Genomic DNA, 21,164 nt, shown 5'->3' on the forward strand with positions numbered 1-21,164 from the left:
ATTGTCGATCAACACTTCACTTTCTTTCAGCGTCGGCAACAAAACCTGATAAATGTGAAGTAGATCGGATGAGCGGATCTGGAGATGTGTAATTACAGACAAACAGTGATTCCTTACTGTATTGTAAGATGTTTTATCTTCCACTTCTGGAAGTTTAGACAGTTTAAAGCTGCATCGTGATGAAACAAACCAGTCCTTAAAATACAATATGAGTCCACCAACACATCGGCGCAGCTCCAACAGCTACCAGCACCAACAGAAAGGCCAAAATGAAAGAAGAGTGAAAGAAACAAATTAGCGTCAGCTGCCAACAGCGTCACGTGGCTCTGAGCCTGCTCTCTCAGCACCTTCAGGATAAAGGCTTTAACTGTGTGTTTATGACAGCCTGCAGAGCTTCACATGTTTATAATGAGCTGCAGAATATCTCAACTCTGACTGCAAACATCAAACTGGATTTAAATAGCCAGTAAACAACAACGGGAGCAGCGACCAGCACTTAGCCAATCATGTGTTCAGAGCTGCAGCATGATTAATGTCTTCTCAGGGTAACAGCCTCCTCGCACGGCGGGCGATGTCACCTCGCCTCGATTTATTTCTAATGAGACGAGTGTTTGCGAGTCCCCCGCCTGTGAAGTGACACGCGATGATCTAATGTGAAACTTCCCGCTGCTGCATAATTAATCAGACTTTTACTGCCTGGATTGTCTTTGTTTTCAGAGGAGCTGTAGGTGTTCAAACAACAGATCAATTCAAAGTCTTTAGCGGTGCTTTCGAGAAGTATTTTCAGCCGTCGGTAAGAAAGACAAAGACACGCAGGGACGAGCGGGGAAGTGTTTTGAATCCCATCTGCCACTAGGACGCCCCCAAAGTCAGTTTTTACAAAGACAAGTTTCACTTTTTAATTAAACTCTTTGGAAAGTAAATAGAGAGAAAGGAAATCAATCAGAACATTAGAAACCCAGTAGTGTACTGTAAAAAACTGAATAAACATAATACATGCATAAATTTACATGAAAACAACTAAACAAATAAAGAGCTGAATTAATCAGCAGCACCAAAGCTAATAGAACTGTCAGGCAAACAATGAGAGGTAATGAAGCGTGAAGTGAAGCGAGGCTGTGAGGGGGAGGACCGACATGAACAATAACGCGTTTTAATGGAGACATAAATGTGATGTTGAACAAACTCATCAAACAGGTGGAGGACGTCTAAAGACATAATTTTTTAGTCTGACTTTTAATTAGGATGCCTCGTCATTTAGCTCTTTCTATTTCTTATTTATTGTGATGTTATTTATTCTATGTCACGTAGTTCTTATGTCCTGACGCTTTACACATATTTATTTCTTACTCCATGCTTGTACTTACTACTTAATTACTTCATTTATGTATTATTATTATTATTTTTATTCATCCACTAGTCTTTTATCACTTTTGTAGTTATTGTTATTTCTATGCCTTTGTTTTTATTTATCCGTCTGCTTTTTACTCATTGAATTATTGTTGTCTATTGTTTTTAATTTTGCCCTGTGAAGCACTTTGGGCTGCATTCATGTGTGAAAGGTGCTATATAAATAAATAAAGTTGAGGTTGAAGTTGAAGTTGGGTGAACTCCAGGTGTGGGTGTAGAGCTTCAGGACCACGGACAGGGACAGGGAGGAGGCCCTCTCTCTGGATTGAGTTTAGATATTACATTCAAACCCAGAAGCCCCAATCAGAGCCAACTCCTTCGTGTTTTTATTGTTTTAAAAGAGGAATGAAACCTAGATTAGCGTTAACAGAACCTCACCTTGTACTGAAGGGTGTGGATGACTTTCAATTAAATTTGTTTTGATAGAATAAGCTGTGTAATATTGTAGGAAACGTCATGGCAAATGTTGTTCATGTGAGCATTTTGTGGTAAGTTTACAGATTATTGTATTATAACCTTGTATGATTTAAAAATAGTAATTGTATTCAAACATACATTACTTCCTTTTCTGACATTTAAACTGAGAGCACATGATTCCAGAAAACATTGACTCTGTGACACATGAATGAAAGCTTCATGACTTTTTATCAATTTATTTTTGACAGTTTTTTTCCCATAAGGAAATTAACACAGGTGACAATATTCATGAAAAGGGCATTTTACAAAAAATGGCAGCCACAGGGCATCAAACCACATGTTGTTCATTATTAAATCTTGTCATTCAATTAATCTGTACTCACAGCAGCGACATCAACTAAAAGGTTCCTATAAAATCTGGAAATAAATGTGAAAATGTCTTAAAACTGAACAGAAACAGTCGACTGAACCACGTTCTGACTTCACACATCAGCAGGAAGTAAAATGATTTTTATTACATAATATTAGAAGTTTGTCACATGGCAACACATCCAGGACACTCCGGGAGACAATTACTTTCATTTTATATTTTTGTAATATATTGTAATTTGATAGTTGTGTTAACATTATTGCATTTTAAATAGCAGAAAAACATGGTTTGAACTCAAAATATGGCACTTTTCCTTCAATTATTAACAAATTTATGACCAAAGAGGCAGTAAGAGTTCAGATAACCTGTTATTGCATTATAAAACATTCACATTTCTGCATTCAAAAGATGTCCTTGTTGAATTTTCATGAGTTGGCAGAGGAGCAGGAGTGAAAGTTTATTTCTATAGCATATTTTTTTTGGAGTGAATTTTATTTGCAAAACCTGCAAAAAAAATCCAGCTTTCGTTGTAAAATACTCTTTTTGAAAATAGAGTTTGAAAATGTAAATGACAGTTGTAAGGACATAAAATAATTATAAACCAGTCACATCATAGACACTGTGTGTGAAATGATTCAAGCGTATTGAACCTTTAAATTTGCAGTTTTCAGCCGGTGGGAACGTGTCGACCGTATTGCGGCTGCTGGAAACTCGTGACACTCTTAAAACTATTTAACAAATATGTCCATTGCCCTCTTACATGACTTTATTTAAAAATAAAAAGCAGCTCTCAGACAGCAGCTGGCTCCAGTCGTCTTAAATGAGTCGTCTTGTTCACGACTGTCACATCATGGACATGAAGGATCCTATTGAGTGTGACGGTTTAACTTTTTGAGACTCGGGCTCGGGGTTTTAATAGTCTAGAATATTTTCTCTTGTTTGAATAATGACAGGCTCGTTGTTCTGGACGAAGAATTGAAGTTGATACAGAGGGCAGAGTATTCACATCATCACTCTGCTGAAACTTTAACTGAACTCTTCATACTTTATATTTACAACTTGTCAAACTTAAAAGGCAAAAAGAAGTTAGGGATGTTTTTCCAGGACACAGGCAGTGTGTGTGTGCGTGTTTATTAATGATCGCCAGCGGTAAGTTTTACTTTGCATCCAATTTTCTTTACACTTTAAGAACAACTGACGCTCCAGGCGATATAATGATATTAGTACGCACACACACACACACACACACACCAAGCAAACAAAGTGCCACTTTACATTCCGTCTAATTATTCCTGTTAACTTTGTGTGTCTCGTACTTTGTGACGGCTGCAGACGAGGGAACAAACAGAGCGACGAGGAGAAGTCCTCAGCCTACGATCAGGTTAATGAGTCACACTTAAAAGAGATTTGCCAACTGAGGCAAACACAGAAATCTACAAGTATCCTCTCCAACAGAAAACTTCACGGCAGCGGCTTCTTTTGAGTTCACATAAGTGGAAAATAATGATCGTAGAGAAGAATTTTAAGCCTGAAAAACTGGAGGGTGTTGTGTGTTTTTGTGTTGGATTGTTTTCAGATCTCTGGAGATAACGAACAGGTTTGCTGCAGGATTGTTCCTCTGGGGGGTTTTTAACTGTGGTGGATAGATTAAGAAACGCCAAGGGGTCACAAGATAGATCAAATGGACTGCAAGATGATAAATGGGGCAGTTAAAACAATCCTTTCTCTAATCTCTTTTATTCCTTTCTTTCTTGTAAGACATCAAACTAATTTCCATCCAGCAGCAGGACACCAGCCATCAGATCCTGTTCACAGTCATCTGAAGATGGACTACAACACAGAGAAGGCTGCCGGCCACTTTGTCTTCTTGTCGTAGATCGTAGATCACAACAAAAAGAGACTAAACTAGGAGACGGCGTGTGAATATTAATGCACGGACCGTAGCGTGAATCAGAGCGCTGCTGTCGGGCTTTAATCGCTGCACTCAGAAGAGAAGACAGCAGGAAATGAAAAGAGTTTGTAAAAAGCAGTGAAGCAGAAAATAACAACCTGCTCCTTTAAATCAAATCAAATCAAATCAAATCAACCTTTATTTATATGGCGCTTTTCATACAGAAAGTATCACAAAGTGCCTTACAGCAGAAAAAGAGAAACAGCAAATAAAATCAGGAGAAGAAGCTTAAAAGAACCCAACCCTCCCACCCCCATAGTCATGCACAGAGACACACACAAATATATACACACTCATACACACACTCACACCTACACACACAGCCACGCAGACACACAGACACACACACTCACACCTACACAAACGCTAGCTGTCACTACAGAGACATGGCTGGGCAGCGAGACCTGAGGCACAGAGGAAGCTTTAGGAAGCTACCTTTGGGGGGCCAACCACACTGCTCCTTTAAAAGACAAATGCTTCACTTTAGTGTTCTTTAGTACAGACAGAAACGCAGAACGAGCGAGAGAACAACAACTCACAACAGCTGAGAACACCTCCTGATCATATTTCAGTATTTCTTCTATTATTGTTCTGATTTTTACATCATTTTCAGGCCTTTTTCTTTATCGGTCCACATGATTAATATCGTCTTTTTATATCTGGTTGCTGGACGGGTTCCTGACCCGCACTAACGTCCCCTCTCGTTATGTTTTAGTCTTTGTGTTTGTGCCTTTTATATGTCATCGGCTGTGACCAGTCTGACTCGTGTCTCCTTTTATTTGTCACTGTGCACGAGGACCCAAACTGCTGTTCCCTCTGGGGTTTAATAAAGTTTACTAATCTTTTAAATTCCTGCTGCTTTTTCATGTTGGGTTTATTGAGGGAGAATAATGACCTGAGGAGTTTCATATCTGAGTATCTTGGTGATCACAGTCACTCACAGGAGCCGGGGCTAGCTGGTTAGCATGCTAACTTTGATAGAAATCTCTGAAAAACTGCAAATTTAAAGGTTCAAAACGCTTGGATCATTTCATACAAAATGTCCATGATGTGATTGGTTTATAGTGACACAGTTTCCCTCTCCATCGGGTAGCGAAGCCACAAGGACTCTGCATTATGTTTTCTTGCACACCGGGCCCAAACAGGGTCCTTTATCAGGTTTAATCCACATTAATGGCATCCAAGAGGGCACTAACACACTTTCAAATGATTTCACCTCAAAGACGAGGTGTTACGTTAGGTTTTACACACAAAAAATTACAGAGGACAGAAGAAAGAGCTTTAGAGATGATGTACAAACGTGTTTAACGACACTTTCACACCAGTGCAGAAACAGAAATCACAATTCAGTTGACAGATAACGTCTGACACTGATCCAGGTGTTACAACTCCAATAAACCCAACAAAGATTACTTATTTCACACAGGGTTCGTACGGGTGCTTGAAATCCTTGAAAGTACTTGAATTTCAATCTTGTGTTTTCAAGGTCTGAAAAGTGCTTGGATTTTAGTTTAAGTGCTTGAAAGTGCTTGAAATTATAACTGTCTTTTTCACAAAATTGGGATCAGACTGGATAATTAATTTCTGAAGTTTTTGCTGTTATGAAACATAATTTTAGATGTTTACATCATAATACAGTGTACATAGTTGTGATAAAAAGTGAAGAAAAAATAATGAGTTTATATATTCCTGTAGAAACGTATTTTACCCCAGCAATAAGGTGCTGGAAAATCTTGAAAATGACCCTTAAAAGTGCTTGAAAAGTGCTTGAATTTGAGCTTGAAAAATGTGTACGAACCCTGTTCACATGATGTGAGTCTGAATTTGACGGACGCTGACCTCCTGCCAATAAACCTCCGACTGAATTAACGGACTGAGCGGAGCAGCCGAGCGATGCGGGGAGTAAATATCAGATACAGGAGAAAGAACAGAGCGTCGGTAAAGAGAGAGCAGCGGTGTGACTGATGTGATGTGAAAGGTGCAGAACGGGAGAAAGTTGTCGGTTCAATTCCCCCGAAAACACAAAGCGGAGAGTGGGCAGCTCGGTGATAAACAAACAGATGAACTGACGAGTGAGCGCTCGGCTGCCTCGGCTGCCTCGGCTGCTCGCTGGCCTTCATTAGTTCTGTCAGTCTGCGTTTGTCTTTTTCATTGTAATGGGAACAATTCCAGCTGTCTCATTATTGGACGACACAAATGAAATTATTGTTCATAAACCTCTGAATGAATGATAACGATCAGGGCGCCTTCAGGAACACCTTCAGCGCTGCTGTCGGCTCACCTTCGTCATGCTGCAACGCTTTGTTGAATAACTGCAGAAATGATCTACATCACATTCAGTTTGCCATGGTTTAGTTTCCTTTTCTTCACGTCACTCCGGATCTCCGTCTTTGCTTCTTTTGTCTCTCTCGTGCCTCGGTCTCTGTCTTCCGTCGTCTCGGCCCTGAAGCATCACAGGAGGCAGAAGGCCAAATTTTGGCAAGAGGCGCAGCTTCTCGTCTAACATGATTTGGCACGACACCCCAAAACATCTGACGTGATTCAGCGGCTCGCGGAGGAGACGGGGTCAGTCCTGGTCCCCAACCAGATAGACTCGTCTAAACAAAGGTCTGCTCTCGCTGGTAACTGATTGGTGATCCAATCAGAGCAGGAATCAGCCTTCATGTGCAGATATTTTGTTAAATCAGCCGTTTCTGTCCTCAAACCAGAAGCTTCTTGTCATCTGACTGTCAAGTGAATCTGAAAAAAGGGATGCCAAATGTGAGACCAAGATGTTTCAGAGCAGTTGGAGTCAACATTGTAGAAGTGCTGTTGGTTGTTGGCGGGATTATACAGCCTGAGAGGCAGTGTTGCCTGACAAGACAAGTCTTTGGGGGAAAACGTCCCGGGATTAAATCTAGATTTTTATATGCTCAGAGCAGTTGTTCTGAATAGGATTAAATTCTATGGATGGACACAACATTGTGACCATTCTTCTAATCTGACCATTTTTTGCGAAAGCGATGGGATTAAAAACAATTACAAGTTCAATCAAATGCTGCAGAAATTGTTTGAATCCGTGTCGGAGATTGACAGATTACGAGAACATGACAGACATTGGGCTCCAGATGTTGAGTGATGCTCAGCGGCAGCAGCAGATGTTGGCGCCGTCACGTTCGGAGGTGGGAGTGATTGAATGGAACCATGTGACCTCTCGGAGCAGATGGCGTCTCGCTCTGCGGCTGAGGACGGATGTGACGCCCACCGGTTGTTTTGACTCCGTCCTCAGACGACTCGGCGGCTTCATCTTCTGTCACTCACGTACAAACGCATTTCATTTTGTCAGACGTGAAGTAACAAGAGGCAGAACAGGGAAAAGAGCGAGCCGGGGTGATTAGAATACAAACGGGTTATATAAGACAAGAGGCCGCTGGATGTGTGGGTGTCGCTGGTTACAGATGCTCCTCTGACAGTTTCTGTGATTTCATTTCACGTCGTCTCGTTAGCGCATATGTTCAGATCGCAGTTTTGTGAAGCTGGTGTTGTTTGACTCTTCCTCACCTCCTCCTCCTCCTCCAGCCTGTTGCCAGCATGAAAGTCACTTCTCTGCTGAGACGAACTCGGCCCGATGCCTCTTGCAATTAACTGCAACAGAGGAAATGAATTAAGATCCCGGGAGAGATGTTGGATTTCAGCTGTTGTACAAGAATGTAAATCCTCGTTCCTCCATGTTTTGGCTTCGTTTAGACACGATGATTCATTTTAATCTTGCAACAAAGTTTTTGCTCTAACCTATTATTATAAAGACATGTTGTACTATGAACTTCATCAGCCTCCGGGCATGAAATCTCCCAGGAAAATGAAGTCAGTCTGGCATCATCTCCAGCTGCTCTTACGTCTCCGTTATAAACTTAATGAATTCATAGACTTGGGTTTTGTGAGGACAGGTGCAACCAGCGGTAGACGGAGTTCTGGATGTGTGGGACCACTTAATATGTATCTGAAGCCAGCAGCTGGTTAGCTTAGCATAAAGACTGGAAACACAGGGGGAATCTTGGCTGTCTACATCCATGAAATAGTGCTGTGCACCAAAATGGTTTTGACTTTTTCAATAATTAGTAAACTTTTTTGGCTTTGGTTGGTGGATTTTGTCACCCCTCCCCCCGTTTTCAGTTTTTCAGTCTTTATGCTAAGCTAGGCTAACTGTCTCCTGGCTCCAGACCCAAATGTAGCACACAGACATGGGAGTGATCGATCTGATGATCTGATCCGACACAGCCAATGAACTCAGGCTAGTGCGACAGAAAAATCAGCAGCAATATCAAAACTGATATCAACAAAAGCTTTAAAACGTCCCTGCAGAAGAATCTTACAAGATGTTTGAAGTGACGACTGAAGCTTCTGGTCAGCAGGTTTGATTGATGAAAACAGTTTTTCGAGGGAGCCGGAGGGGTTTGTTCTTTTCCTCCGTGGCTGAGATGGAAAAGTCGATGTGATGAAAAGATTCGGCCTCCTCCTGCGGCATCAGCAGTTCGACTCCATCACACACTTCAACACTATTTTGGATTTGTACGTTATTCTGAATGTGGAGGGTCAAAGAGTCGAACTTTAGGATGATGTCACGGCGATATAAACATGTCTTCCTGTCTCCTCCTTCGCCTGCAGCCGACCTGCTGGTCAACACGCTGTGCCTCCCCTTCACCCTCGTCTACACGCTGCAGGGCGAGTGGAAGTTCGGCAGCACCCTCTGCTTCATGCTGCCCTACGCCCAGGGGCTCGCCGTGCACGTCTCCACGGTGACGCTCAACGTCATCGCCTTGGACCGCCACAGGTGGGTGGGGCTTAAAGATGGGGGGTGACGGTGGTTGTTCCTCCTCCTCTTCTTCGCTCTTCTTTTCTGCTTTGTCATAACCAAAGTCGAGGAGATATGTTCATTTTGGAATGTATTTTTTATCACATCAAGTTTTAGAGAATCAGGAGTTTGTGTTTAAATTTCATATCAGCAACTACAGCACTAGATTTTCTGAACAGATTCCTTCAAAAGACGTCAGGCTGCACTCAGAGATTCACAGAGCAGATTTTTCTTACTGTACATCCTGAGCCTGGAAGAACCTAAAACACACCTCACCTTGATTGATTTTTGTCCGAAATATCCACACAGAACTCAGAGCTGTTAGGAAATCCACTGCATTAATACAATTTCTCTTACTTTCTTGGTTTTGGTTGCTAAAAAAACAGATGTGCAACCAAATCACCAGACATTGACATTGTCAGTGTTTGGTTCTGAATACCACGGATAGGTTGAAACCACATTTCTTCATGTTGCAACTTTAGTTTTCTTTAGGTTCAGTGTTCAATGTGATGCCGTGAGAACACTGTGCTTGTGTTGTCTGGTCAAGGCACAAAAAAACAATTGGTTAGGTTTAGGAAAACATTATCAACATTGAAATTCCTGCTTCTGATGCTACAATCGTGGCTGGAAAATGTTCCCACACATATACAAACATCTAGCTTTGCCATGAGGTGAAGGGGATGCTAGTGATGACATACAATGACTCATACAAGTTTGAAGGTGGTTTGAAGAAACTTTTCCATAGGTTGCAATGTCAGTCATCAGCTGACTGTCAAAGTTGAGAAAGACAAATATATAATCATGTTGTGATTCTCCAAGTCTATGATTGATTTGATAATTTAGCTCATGATATGATTTTCCAATTTAAGTTTCTTTCAGCACTGACAGCTCTCTCATTGTCCGACTGTCATCTCTGGATCAGTAAAGATCAACCGATCATTGGTTTCACGCCCCGACAACTGTCATTGAACATTATCAAACAGCTTCCACTTTATCCTGGTGACTTTTCAACAGAGTTGAACAAAAATCATCATCCTTCAGTGATTCAACAAGAAAGAAATTCAGTTTGTTACAAAGTTTCTCAAATCTGTTCCGGAGTGAACTCTCTTCACAAACAAATCAATAAAGGATCTTTGGTAACGTCATCCGTTCAGCTGATCCCTCGTGAGTAAACCTTCGTCCTCTTCGTCTTCGTCAGAGCTAGCTGGGTCGTCTTTGAAGTGTTCTCAAAGGATTTTTGTTTTTCAGAGGGTGGAACTGATACTGGCTCTGAACTCGCCGATCGAAACTGAACACTCATATTGATCACTGAATGTACCCGCTGCTATGATAACCTAAATCCCTCTCAGGGATTATAAAAGTTATCAATCTATCTATCCGATCGATCGAAATCGTGACACCCCAGCTCAATAAGATAGAAACATAGTCACATGCATGTGTACTGTCTGTTTTCAGACTGATACTACGAGCAGAATCCCTCACAGCTGTGCAGCAATGCCAAAAATAACACAACCGTGACCAAACACACAGCTGATTATATGTTCGCCACTATGGATAGGTTTTTATTATTAAATATCCAGATGGATCTAATTAAACCAGATTTTCATTAGTCATGATTTTAATGTTCCCTTCACCTCCTGGAGTAAATTATTCAGGAGGACTGTGTAATCATATTGAGTGTAGATGGTATTTTTATCGGATTTCGTTTAGGCGAAACTGCTGGATGGAGGTGAAACAGGGTCAAAAGTTTGTCCCTGGCACTGCACCTGCTGCTGCCGTCCTCCAAAACACACACTTTTAAAATCTAACAGGCAATTTTTTCACCTTTATACAGCTTCTGTCAGGAAAAGAGGATTACACCGTCGATTCACATGCAAATGGAGCCCACGCCGCCAGCCTCGCTGCACCGCTCACAGCGCAATTCGGATGTGTTTTTTCTGTGAGTGTAGGTGTGCAGAGTGGTGGTGCTGCGAGGTGCGATCAACGCTGTCTCATTTACATGATTTCTACCTGTCTGACCCTGACGACCTGAACAACTCGTGTGGAGTTCAGAACCTTTTAGTAGAGAAACCAAACTGAGAGGCGGAGATTAAATAAAGACAAGTTAAGTAAAGTTAAAGTCTTTTTTAAAAACATATTTGGTTCTTTGAGATGATGTAATCGAATCTGTTGTCAGTGCATGTGTGGTTTTGGCTCCACCTGTCCAGGGACCACAGATGGAGATCTGGTACAAAGCTTCAGTCACTGTTTGAATGTGATGTTTTCTGGCAGATGGTTCCTGATGAAATGTTAAATTCATGTTCTGAGCGTATGAGTTCTGTGTACATGTGCCGATTTAAGTCCATTAGCAGATGGCTTTGAGTGAACTCAGTACAGCCTCAGATCTTAGTTAGCATTAGCATCAGCAGGTTTTTAAATGAGCCCACATATTTCATTGTTTTAGTCAGATGTAATACAAAAGAATCTAGAAAGCTAATTTAGCTGTGCAGCTAGCTGTTTAGACTGGAAGCGCTGGTACCAGGGCAGTGTAAGTGTTTACACCGCTAACACAGGATATTTGGATTAGCTGGTTAGCGTGCTATTTCAGGACACATCTCTGCAATCCCCTAAAAGGTGTAAATTAGTCTGCAAACAAAGTCTTTGCAAGTAACAAACTCTCTAGCACAAACAAACCACAAATAAAGAAACCTGAACTTCGCTCGAAAAGTGACAGAAAGTTATGATCCTACTTCTGCTGAGGTTACATTTCTGGGGTCTGGTCACAGGTTTAATTATCAGCAGGGACTGTAGAAGCTAACAGCAGCTTCACCAGCTTTTAATCCAAAAGGCATAATAACCAAAAGACGGCTGCCAGCAGACCACAGGGACACACTCGGCTCGTTTGTTGTTAAAAAAAAACGAGGTTGTGCTGCCAGGTTATTTACAGCTCTGCAGCTGAATCTTAACGTTAATACAAAGTGGAGAAACATGAGAGTCGGTGTAATGAGAACACTGCTTCTTCTTGTCAACACTGTTGTTCAGCTGCAGCCAACACTTTCACTTCTGGAAGACAGAAGATAGAATTATTGGCTTTGGAAAAACATGAGATAAAAGTTTTTTCAGAATCAGAACACTTGGATTTGATTTTGTTTTTATCAGGAGACATGCGAGCTGCAGGAACTCAGGGTGGATAGTCATGCAGTCCAGCACTTCAATTCTCTGTACTCCATTGAATTCATGGTCCTCAGAAGATAGACTCTGCTGACTTTTCATCTAGCATAATACTGTTGGGAATCCCACTTCTTTTTCTTGCAAGACCCGCCCCACTCAACCTCTGATTGGTTAGCTTTGTGGTTGAGTTGTTCAGAACAAGGTATGACTATAAGTTTAGAATTTGTGTTAAGTGTAGAGGCTTTATTAAGCGTACAAAACAGTTTCCCTGGATAAAAAACTGACCTCTTCAGGCCAGCCTGCCATCCGCCCCGCCTGGAGACAGCCAAAGAGGTCGGTGTGTTTACTGGGAAAACTACCGCTCATAAACTAAAAGACACCTGAAATCTTCTAAGCATTATACTAAGGAAATAGGATGCTAGCTAGCCAATTCTTGTATCTTTTGTGTTGTGATTAAACAGTAAGACATTCCTTCCTCTGGACTACACGGCCACAAAAGTTTTCCATCATTTTTTTTATTGGAATAAGGCACCTATTAGTAAAACTCCACCTTTTCCCTTCTTTCTTTGGATACTTGAGGACAATTCTCTGCATATTTCTTTAGTTATATTGAACCATCAGGTCTCTTGAGATTTTTTCCTGTACAATGGCAGTAAATGACACATGAAACACTTACAGGAATCTCAAATGTAAGAATGTAGAGTGTGTTTTACAGCTGGTGTATCACTGCTTTCACACGTCTCCAACAGCTGTGCTCATGTCATCTAAAAACAATTCATTATTGATCTCCAGCAGTCATTCTGTGATCTTTAAGGTGCTTCTGCTGTGTAGCGCTGTCTCACAGAGACATGTGTGTGCGTGTGTTGTGATGTGTTTCAGGTGTATCGTGTACCACCTGGAGACCAGGATGCGTAAGGATGTGTGCTTTGGAGTGATAGCCTTGACGTGGGTGATGAGCGCCGTGCTCGCCAGCCCTCTGGCCATCTTCAGAGAATATGACTCCTTCACTCTGGAGCCTGGACACACCATACAGGTGCTGTACACACACACACACACACACACACACACCTGTAACACTCGTACAGATCAGTGCCCCCGCCTGCCTCCTCATCCACCTCTTTGATCCTCGCTGCCTCTCACATCCCTCCTCATCTCTTTCATCTCTCCCTCCTTCCACCCGTCCTCCACTCACTCCTTTCATCGCTCACTCCCTCCTCTCTTCAGTCTCTCCACTCTCAACCCTCGCGTCAATCCAACTTTAATGAATCATTTTCTAATTTGTTTCATATTTCATTCCAGTGCAAGTACCTTCCTTTCTTCACACCAGCCATGTTAGCCCACACTCGCACTTCATTTTCCTCGTCTTATTCTTGTTCGACGTGCTCTTGTCTTAATGGCTTTATCGTGTGTGGTTGCATCTATTCATTTCTTCTTTCTTGCTGCGACTAAATAAAGGTCAGTCCACAAATACAGGCCGGGCAAAAGACAATACGCATGTCAAGCTTAATATGTTTGTGATCATGTTGGAATTTAGCTACTCACGTCATTTTGTACACTGTATTTTATACTGCACCCAGTCAGTCCTCCACTTTTAGATTTCTTACAAAGAAATGGGCTTTTGTATTGTGTTAATTTACATTTAGCAACTCAGACAGAAAGTTATGCGACTTCAATTTGTACTAAAATATGATTGGACAGAAAACTCTAGGAATTAAAGGCCTGGTACCTTCTGCAGTTGAGGTAAATAAAGGCCCTTTTAACCTGAATACCTTCATTTGATGTAATATGAACTAAACTAACTAAGTGAACCTACTGTTGTCCGCCCTGTCGTGTGTCGCAGGTGTGTATGGAGAAGTGGCCGGGTAAAAACACAGACGGCACCCTCTACAGCATCTCCATGTTGATCCTGCAGTACTTCCTGCCTCTGTCCATCATCTCCTTCGCCTACGCCCGCATCTGGTCCAAACTGCGCGGCCATGTGGGCCCAGCGGAGACCGTGGGCAACAGCAGCGCCGGCTCTGAGCGCCACCGCCGGCGCCGCAAGACCACCAAGATGCTGGTGACCATGGTGGTGGTGTTCGCCGTCAGCTGGCTGCCCTTCCACGCCTTCCAGCTGGCCACGGACATCGACAACACGGTGCTGGACTTGCGCGACTACCGCCTGCTCTACACCGTCTTCCACGTGGTCGCCATGTGCTCCACCTTCGCCAACCCGCTGCTGTACGGCTGGATGAACCGCAACTACCGCGCCGCCTTCCTCGCCGTCTTTAAGTGTCGCAGGGGAGGCGAGAGGGGGAGGAGCGGCCGGCTGGACAGCATTCACCCCGTCGGAGGAGGAAAGAGAGGAGGAGGGAGGGCCAAGAAGATAGTGCTGGAAACCCAGGATGCAGTGTCCACCCATCTGAACGCCACCGATGTGTGAGGGCCCGAGGGAGGTGCAAAGGGAGAGGGCGACGGAGGGGAGGTGACGAGACAATGATGAAGCTGCAAGGAAGAGAAAATCATTGTCAGGAAATCTTTTGTTCCCCAGAAGACAATAGAAAAGAGATTCCACACGGAGGGGAGATAACGATGTGAGAGAAAATAGAATGGACAGAGTGAGAGGAGAGCGACGGGGGATTACAGTTTTTAGAAGCCCAAAAATAGAGGAGGAGGCGTAGATGAGCTGGGATTAGAAGATGAATGACAGGAGAGGAGAAGAAAAGCTGCTGAACGACTCAAGGTCTCCTCGACTGATGGAGGTACGTTCATCGCGACGGAGGACCACGCCGCTTTTTTTTTGGGAGGATCTCTTTCGAGAGAAATTCATCTCGTCTGAAGGATCTGCGACACTGACCGAGTGACGAGCGATTGTGTTGCGAAAACATTTGTTCAACTCCGACGAATAAACTTCAGTGCAAATCTTGTCAAAATAGGGCTTTACTCCATCTTCATTCCACATGTGAAGCATTTAGCTCGTACATTTAACCCAGAGTGGCTTACAAAGGCGAGCGAACGGGTCGCGGCGAGCGAACCTGCGACATCCTTACAGCGAGGGGTGTAAAGAAAAAAAAGCCCCTAAAAAAAAAAAGAAGTGGGTTCTTGAGTTGACACGGAGGTGAGGAGGACGAGGATGCATGACGCAAGCTTTGTGAAATCTCAGACATTGTTACGTAACCAAATTGTTTTAATGTGGATGGTCCGGCGAGGAGAGCCTGATGTGGGAGCGTTCACCAGGAAACAGACCGGCGAGGGAAAGAGTTCAAGACATAAATGACTGGGATTAAAGGGGAGATGCTTTGTTTTATCTTCTTTATTTTTAGAAGGTGGAGGAAGGAGAGCAAAGAATGAAAGACGGGGGCAGACGGAGAAAAGGCGACGAGAGGATCAGTGAGAGGAGGGGGACGAGTGAAATGTGGGATAATGAGGGAAAAGGAAAACAAGACGGTGTGTTCCAACAAGACAGAGATTTCAAACCAACACGCTGCAATTTAGTGTGAAACAGCAGAGAAAATATCAGATGAATGTTCCGGGAAAAAAAAAAAAACCTTCACGTGATTCATTTCTTCACTTTGTTTTCTCGTTTGTTCTGTTCATTTAGGAAACCGTTTCAGCATCTGTGACTTCAGATCAGTTTGTTAAAGCTGCACGAGCACCGAGTCGTCAGATTAATCTAATCTAGTCAAGAGCTGATTTATTCATCGCTGCTTCATTACAGACGAGATGATGAGATATGAAAGAATAGGTCCTTCAAATATAATTATTCACGTTAAAATGAATCTCATTTCAGGGATGCATCATTTATTAGTGAGAGACTAATGGGAAACCATCATGATCTGGTCAGGTATAAGATTTTATTTTAGAGGAATAAAAAAACACAAAGGGACAGAAATGGGTGATTTCAAGCGTAATCTCACAGATTTATGATTATTACCTGACAGTCAGCCAATCACAAGTTAATAATAATGTTCAGATGTGAGGGGAAGGCTGCAGGTGTGTCGGGAATACAAATCACAGCCGGGAGCTGATATCTAAATGCTTTTATCCGAAGCACTCTACGGTTCACCTCCCACTCGCCCACGCAACAATCCATCCGTCTGCCAATCAACACGCAGCTCGCCTCAGCATTTATTTACTGACCTTTAATAAAGCCGTCGGCTCAGACCCTGTAAACGATGCCTTCAAGGCTTTTCTCCACTTCAGGAACGAATCAACCCACAACTTCAGGTGTATGAGTCCATCGTCACAGGTTCTGCTTGTGTCTCCCAGGTCCATGAATCCAGATCTCAGCACCGCTCAGGACGAGGGACTAAACCCGAGTTTATGGAGCTCTCTGGGGGAAAATTAGCGTCTCTTTGTAACCCAGAAAACATTCGTTTCCATTCCCCGGTAACGTTTGTGTAACGGGCTGTCCACGAGAAGAAGGATAACTGTAACAATGACTACAGAGAGATCGTTCTTAGTCAAAAGACAACAGCTCTCCTCAAGAATTTCCTAACACCGTATCCGCCTGTGGGTTTCTTTGTGTTTCAGCAGCAGGTCATTAATATCCATTTGGTAGTCCGGACCACCAGACGAGCTCCTCGTTCTGCTCTCAGGCGGTGAGACTCATCCTCAACACTTCAATGAATAAATGACAAATCAAGATACAGAAATAAACTATTCACAGTCTGAATATTTGTGTTTTTGTGTAGCTTTGGGGAATTAAACTTGTTTTGCATAAATGAATCTTGATCAGTGGAGAATGCCGACTGAAATAGTCGCTCAATGGCTCGTAGGCTTAAACCAACAGCCTGTAATTGATGTACAACCGACATTTGTAGTGGTGCAACAAAGTGGAAACACCGGGCACAACGTAGAACCTGGAGGGTGTTTCAAAGTTCTGGGTTGTTAACTTCCTGTTGCGGAGAAGAGCTAATATTAGAAAGTGTTACATATTCACAGTTCGACGCTGAATGTCGGGTGTCAGTGAAAACGTTTACTTCTCTTCTGAGTCGTATTGATTTCCCGGCCTGTCTCTCACCTCTGCTGTCCCATCATGCACCAGTGTGCAGCAGGTCGTTCCTGACTGTCTGCGTTGGCGCTCAGGGTGGGAGATCTCTACACACATTACAAACAAACCCCATCCTGCAGTTACGTCTTCATTTACACCATCCAGATTAAATTCATTGTTCAGAAGGTTATTACTGAAGCTCGTTATAATCGTGCGTTCAAACTTTAATTGCCTAAATGTAATTACAACCCTCAGTCTCCCTCTGGCAGGAGCCGTGTCAACAACTTAATTCAGTGTCAACACAGCCGGCTGATTAGCGACCTGCGAACGCCCTGCACGTTACAGAAGTCATCGCTAAACTGTGAGCCGGCGACGAGGCGTCACACACACACACACACGTCGGATGACGGGATCAAACTTTCGGCAGATAAAATCCCCCAATTTTTTTGGACTTAGCCTCCGTGTCTCTCTCTCTTGTCTTTTCCTCTTTAAATCCCTCGATCCTCTTTCTCTCTCTTCGAGCTGCGTCACTGCCTCGCCCAACCCGCAATCCCACAATCCCTCTGTTCCCGTACCAGCTGTTTATCTCCGGCCTGGTTTCAGCTCCTCGTCTGTCTCTTCTCTCCGCTCTCTATCCCTTCGAATGCATGCCTCAAAAAAAACAAACAAAAAAATGCTTAACGTGGTGTCTTCCTCTGAGCGCCAAGACAAGAGGATTTTAAGAAATGTCTGTTTTTTTTATTTTGGCATGATTTTAGCTCAGAGTGCTCAAACCGTTAGCTCAAACTCAAATGTTGTCATCGTTCGATATTTTACTCCCACGCCTGACTCACACATCACAGTGTTCTCTGCAAATGACTTTAAATTAGAAGAATACGTTTAAACCATAATGTGCTTTGTTTCATGACAGCATCCTGAGTTATAGTCCCTGACTGAAGTGGGATGATATGACTTGTGAACTGTGTTTACACTTTGAGTGGAAGCAGGTCAAGTTGAGGTTCAGAAAAAAAACGTCATCTGGTTTGTCTTGAAATCCCCAAAGCTATCCCACAATGCAGTGCGTGGAATCTTCAAGTCCACTCTTGTCAATAGAATTGGAACTGGCAGCTCCGTCATCGCAATTATGTTTTGGTAGTTTACATTTATGGAAACCATGGATACGTTACAATGTGTGTATGTCATGCCTGTTATTTCACGTAGAGGCTGCATAAAAAAACCTTTACTTTCCTTCCTCAGGTTTCCCAGGAAGTTATTACAGGTGTACAAACATACTGCAAGTTATTAGCAAGCTTTTTTTCACCTTAACACAGGAACATAGACTCTGCCGGATGATTCAACAATCCTATAGGTTTCTGTCGAGGCCACTTGTGTTCATTATTTCAGCTTCTATCCGGCGCAAATAGTGTCGAAGCGACCTGAAAAGCCTTGTTATTGTATCTAGGAGCAAAACTCAACAGCGAACTCGATCAGTTTATTCAAAATGAACCCAGAATCAAACCTTCAAGTTGCTGCTGGATATATTTATTGTTTAAAAAAATTCTATCTCAGTTTTCCGATCCAAGCTCATCGATCGGGAGCACACATACCAGCTTGCTAATTCCTTGCTAGCACACTTACTAATTTGCTTGTTTCTCTGCGTATTGTGTCTTCTAGTAAGTTATTGAGTTTGAAATTGACCAACGTAGAACAAGCACTAGAATTTAATCTGCTATCTAAATGAATTCATCGATTTTTGTAAATCTTGTGGCGCCTCAGTTGGTGCATCAGTTTGTGACACTGGCGAACAACACGTGATCATGTAGGACGTCTGTAAACTGTGCCTATGCTACAACTGTAGGACAAGCTTGGTGGACTAAAGGTAAATAAGATGGCGGTCGAACTTTTCTGAACCTCACTTTTAAATGCACCTTGTGTTTTGTTTTGTTTTTTTAATTTCAGCTCTATTATTTGAAGAAAAGAATCAAACAGATATTTAGTTTTTTCACGGATAATATTCTGATGTATTCTGACGAGGTTTGTGACGGGGTGACACAGATGCTGCTCGACCTTTATCAAACATGAATGTAAACCTCTTTGTAACATGGCTGTAATGTCGTATATTGTATAATTTTGTGTAAATATTGACCGTGTGAAAGACTGTAACCGAGCACAAACTGTTGGCCTTTACCTGTGACCAACAACAGATGTACTATTCTCAAGCACAATCACGCCTCTGGACTCTTTATTACTGTGTGTCTGTGTCTGTGTGTGTGTGTGTTTAAAAGGTAATTTGCATGGTAGTCGTTTCATTTCAAACCTAATTAGTTTCTTCTCAATGGATCCTAATTAACTGTAAGTGAGAGCACAGAGAGTTTGAAAAACTTTCTGTTTTGATATTCAGCGAGCGACAGACGAGAGTTTCGCTGTTAATCGCCCCCCTGAAAACAGATTCAGCTCTTAAGTTTGCATTTTGAAAACCCAGTCGGCTTCATAAAGATCCCCTCAATGATTAAAATGTTTTACAGACAGAGTTTCTGTTGCTCCAAAATGTTTTACTGAACAAACATCAATGAGCGAAGGCCGTGAGCCCCGCTGCTGTCTAAAATCAATGTTTGTAGTGGATTATACAGTTTGATTCTGCAACAGATGAGCTTACTTATCAGGCATTACGCCGACTTAAGAGCCTCGAGATTGTTTAAAAGTTACATTGGTACACATACACAGTACACATCTTTAATTTTGACACTGATCTGTTTGTGTAATAAAACCTTTAGCAGTCAAATCCCTGTTTGTGAACACAGGAAGGGAAAGGTGTTTATTTTTCAGGAGATTATAAGTCGACATGGTCTCGGAAGCCCTGAAGTTTATTTTTATCTTTGATTTTGACAGGAGAGACAGTAGAGAGATGGCGAGAAGTGATGGGGAAGGTTTCCAAATGGATCTTTCACAATTCTATGGTCCAACTCTTACACACCAGTTTTTGATGGTAAACTAGGACTTGAACCAATCATTATTTTCTTGATTAACTGATAAGCTGTTGTGTCTATAAAACCTCCTCAGATGTCAAATGTCTTGTTTTGTTACAACCCAAAGATATTCAGTTTACTGAAGGAAAGAAACCAGGAAATATTCACATTTAACAGTTTTTTTTTCTTGCAAAACTTCTCAAACCAATTTATTAGTTGCAGAGGTGAGAATTAACTAAGTATAAATACGTAATTACTGTACTTATGTAGAGTTTTTAGGTATCTGTTCTCTACATCTGAACACAAGCATTTGAACTTTCTCCTCCCCACAGCTTCAGAACAGCCTCGTTACTTTAGTTTGATGCATCTGAGGTGAATTCTGGATTATTGTTATTTCCCAGCATCAGCAGACTGATGTGGACCAATCAGAGCACATCACACACGGCAGACGCAGCGAGAAGAGACAAAGACGTAAAAGATGTAAGAAGACGTAAACAGACAGAGAGGGAGACTGGAATGTGGAGAAAAGGCGTGTTAGTGTCTCGTATCTGCGAAGAGTTTCTGATTTTCTCTCTTTGTTGCTGCTCACGACGCTTCAATACACCAGACGGTAATTAATTGGCATTAATGGAAAAATGATTGGGGAATTAATTTGCAATCACACAACAAATCTGTTACTACTCTGCCCTTCTTTGCTTTCTGTGCTTCAGTGGAGCTGTTGAAGGCTGATTGTGCATAACTGAGGTTACTGGAGCAAATAAGACCCACGTAGATGAAATGTTAAGGCTGTATGAGGGATACGTAAAGGTCATTATGAAAACCTCTGGGGCTAAACAAGCTAATTAAACGGTTGGAGTTCAAACGTCATGCCTGCAGAGTTCTGACGAAGCAGCTTCATTTGAGAGGTCGGGACAAAGGTCTGATGTCCACTGATTCATTATTCACTTAAATAAAGGCCGAATGAGTTTGTGCACATAGGCATGCGAATGAGTCACCCAAAAACGCACAGGAGGTGACTCATCCTCTAACTCTTCATACACCCCCACCCACAAGATTCCTGCCATGATAGACAATAAACCTCATCAAACCTAAATGACTCCTTAAATCCACAGAGGAAC

At 42.4% G+C, this 21,164-nt stretch overlaps 1 protein-coding gene across 1 annotated transcript in view; it reads left to right on the forward strand.

The window, feature by feature from the left end:
• The window catches only part of npy2rl (neuropeptide Y receptor Y2, like), a 50,980-nt gene extending 31,675 nt beyond the window's left edge, over window positions 1–19,305 (forward strand). The window contains exons 4-6 of the mRNA XM_030430738.1: window positions 8,793–8,958; window positions 13,009–13,162; window positions 13,970–19,305. Coding sequence (XP_030286598.1) covers window positions 8,793–8,958; window positions 13,009–13,162; window positions 13,970–14,551 — 902 coding nt within the window. The 3' untranslated portion in view covers window positions 14,552–19,305. The remainder of the gene's footprint in view (window positions 1–8,792; window positions 8,959–13,008; window positions 13,163–13,969) is intronic.
• Window positions 19,306–21,164: the final 1,859 nt, after the last annotated feature.

The sequence above is a fragment of the Sparus aurata genome, chromosome 10 (assembly GCF_900880675.1).
Source record: "Sparus aurata chromosome 10, fSpaAur1.1, whole genome shotgun sequence".
NCBI classification, from domain to species: Eukaryota; Metazoa; Chordata; class Actinopteri; order Spariformes; family Sparidae; genus Sparus; species Sparus aurata.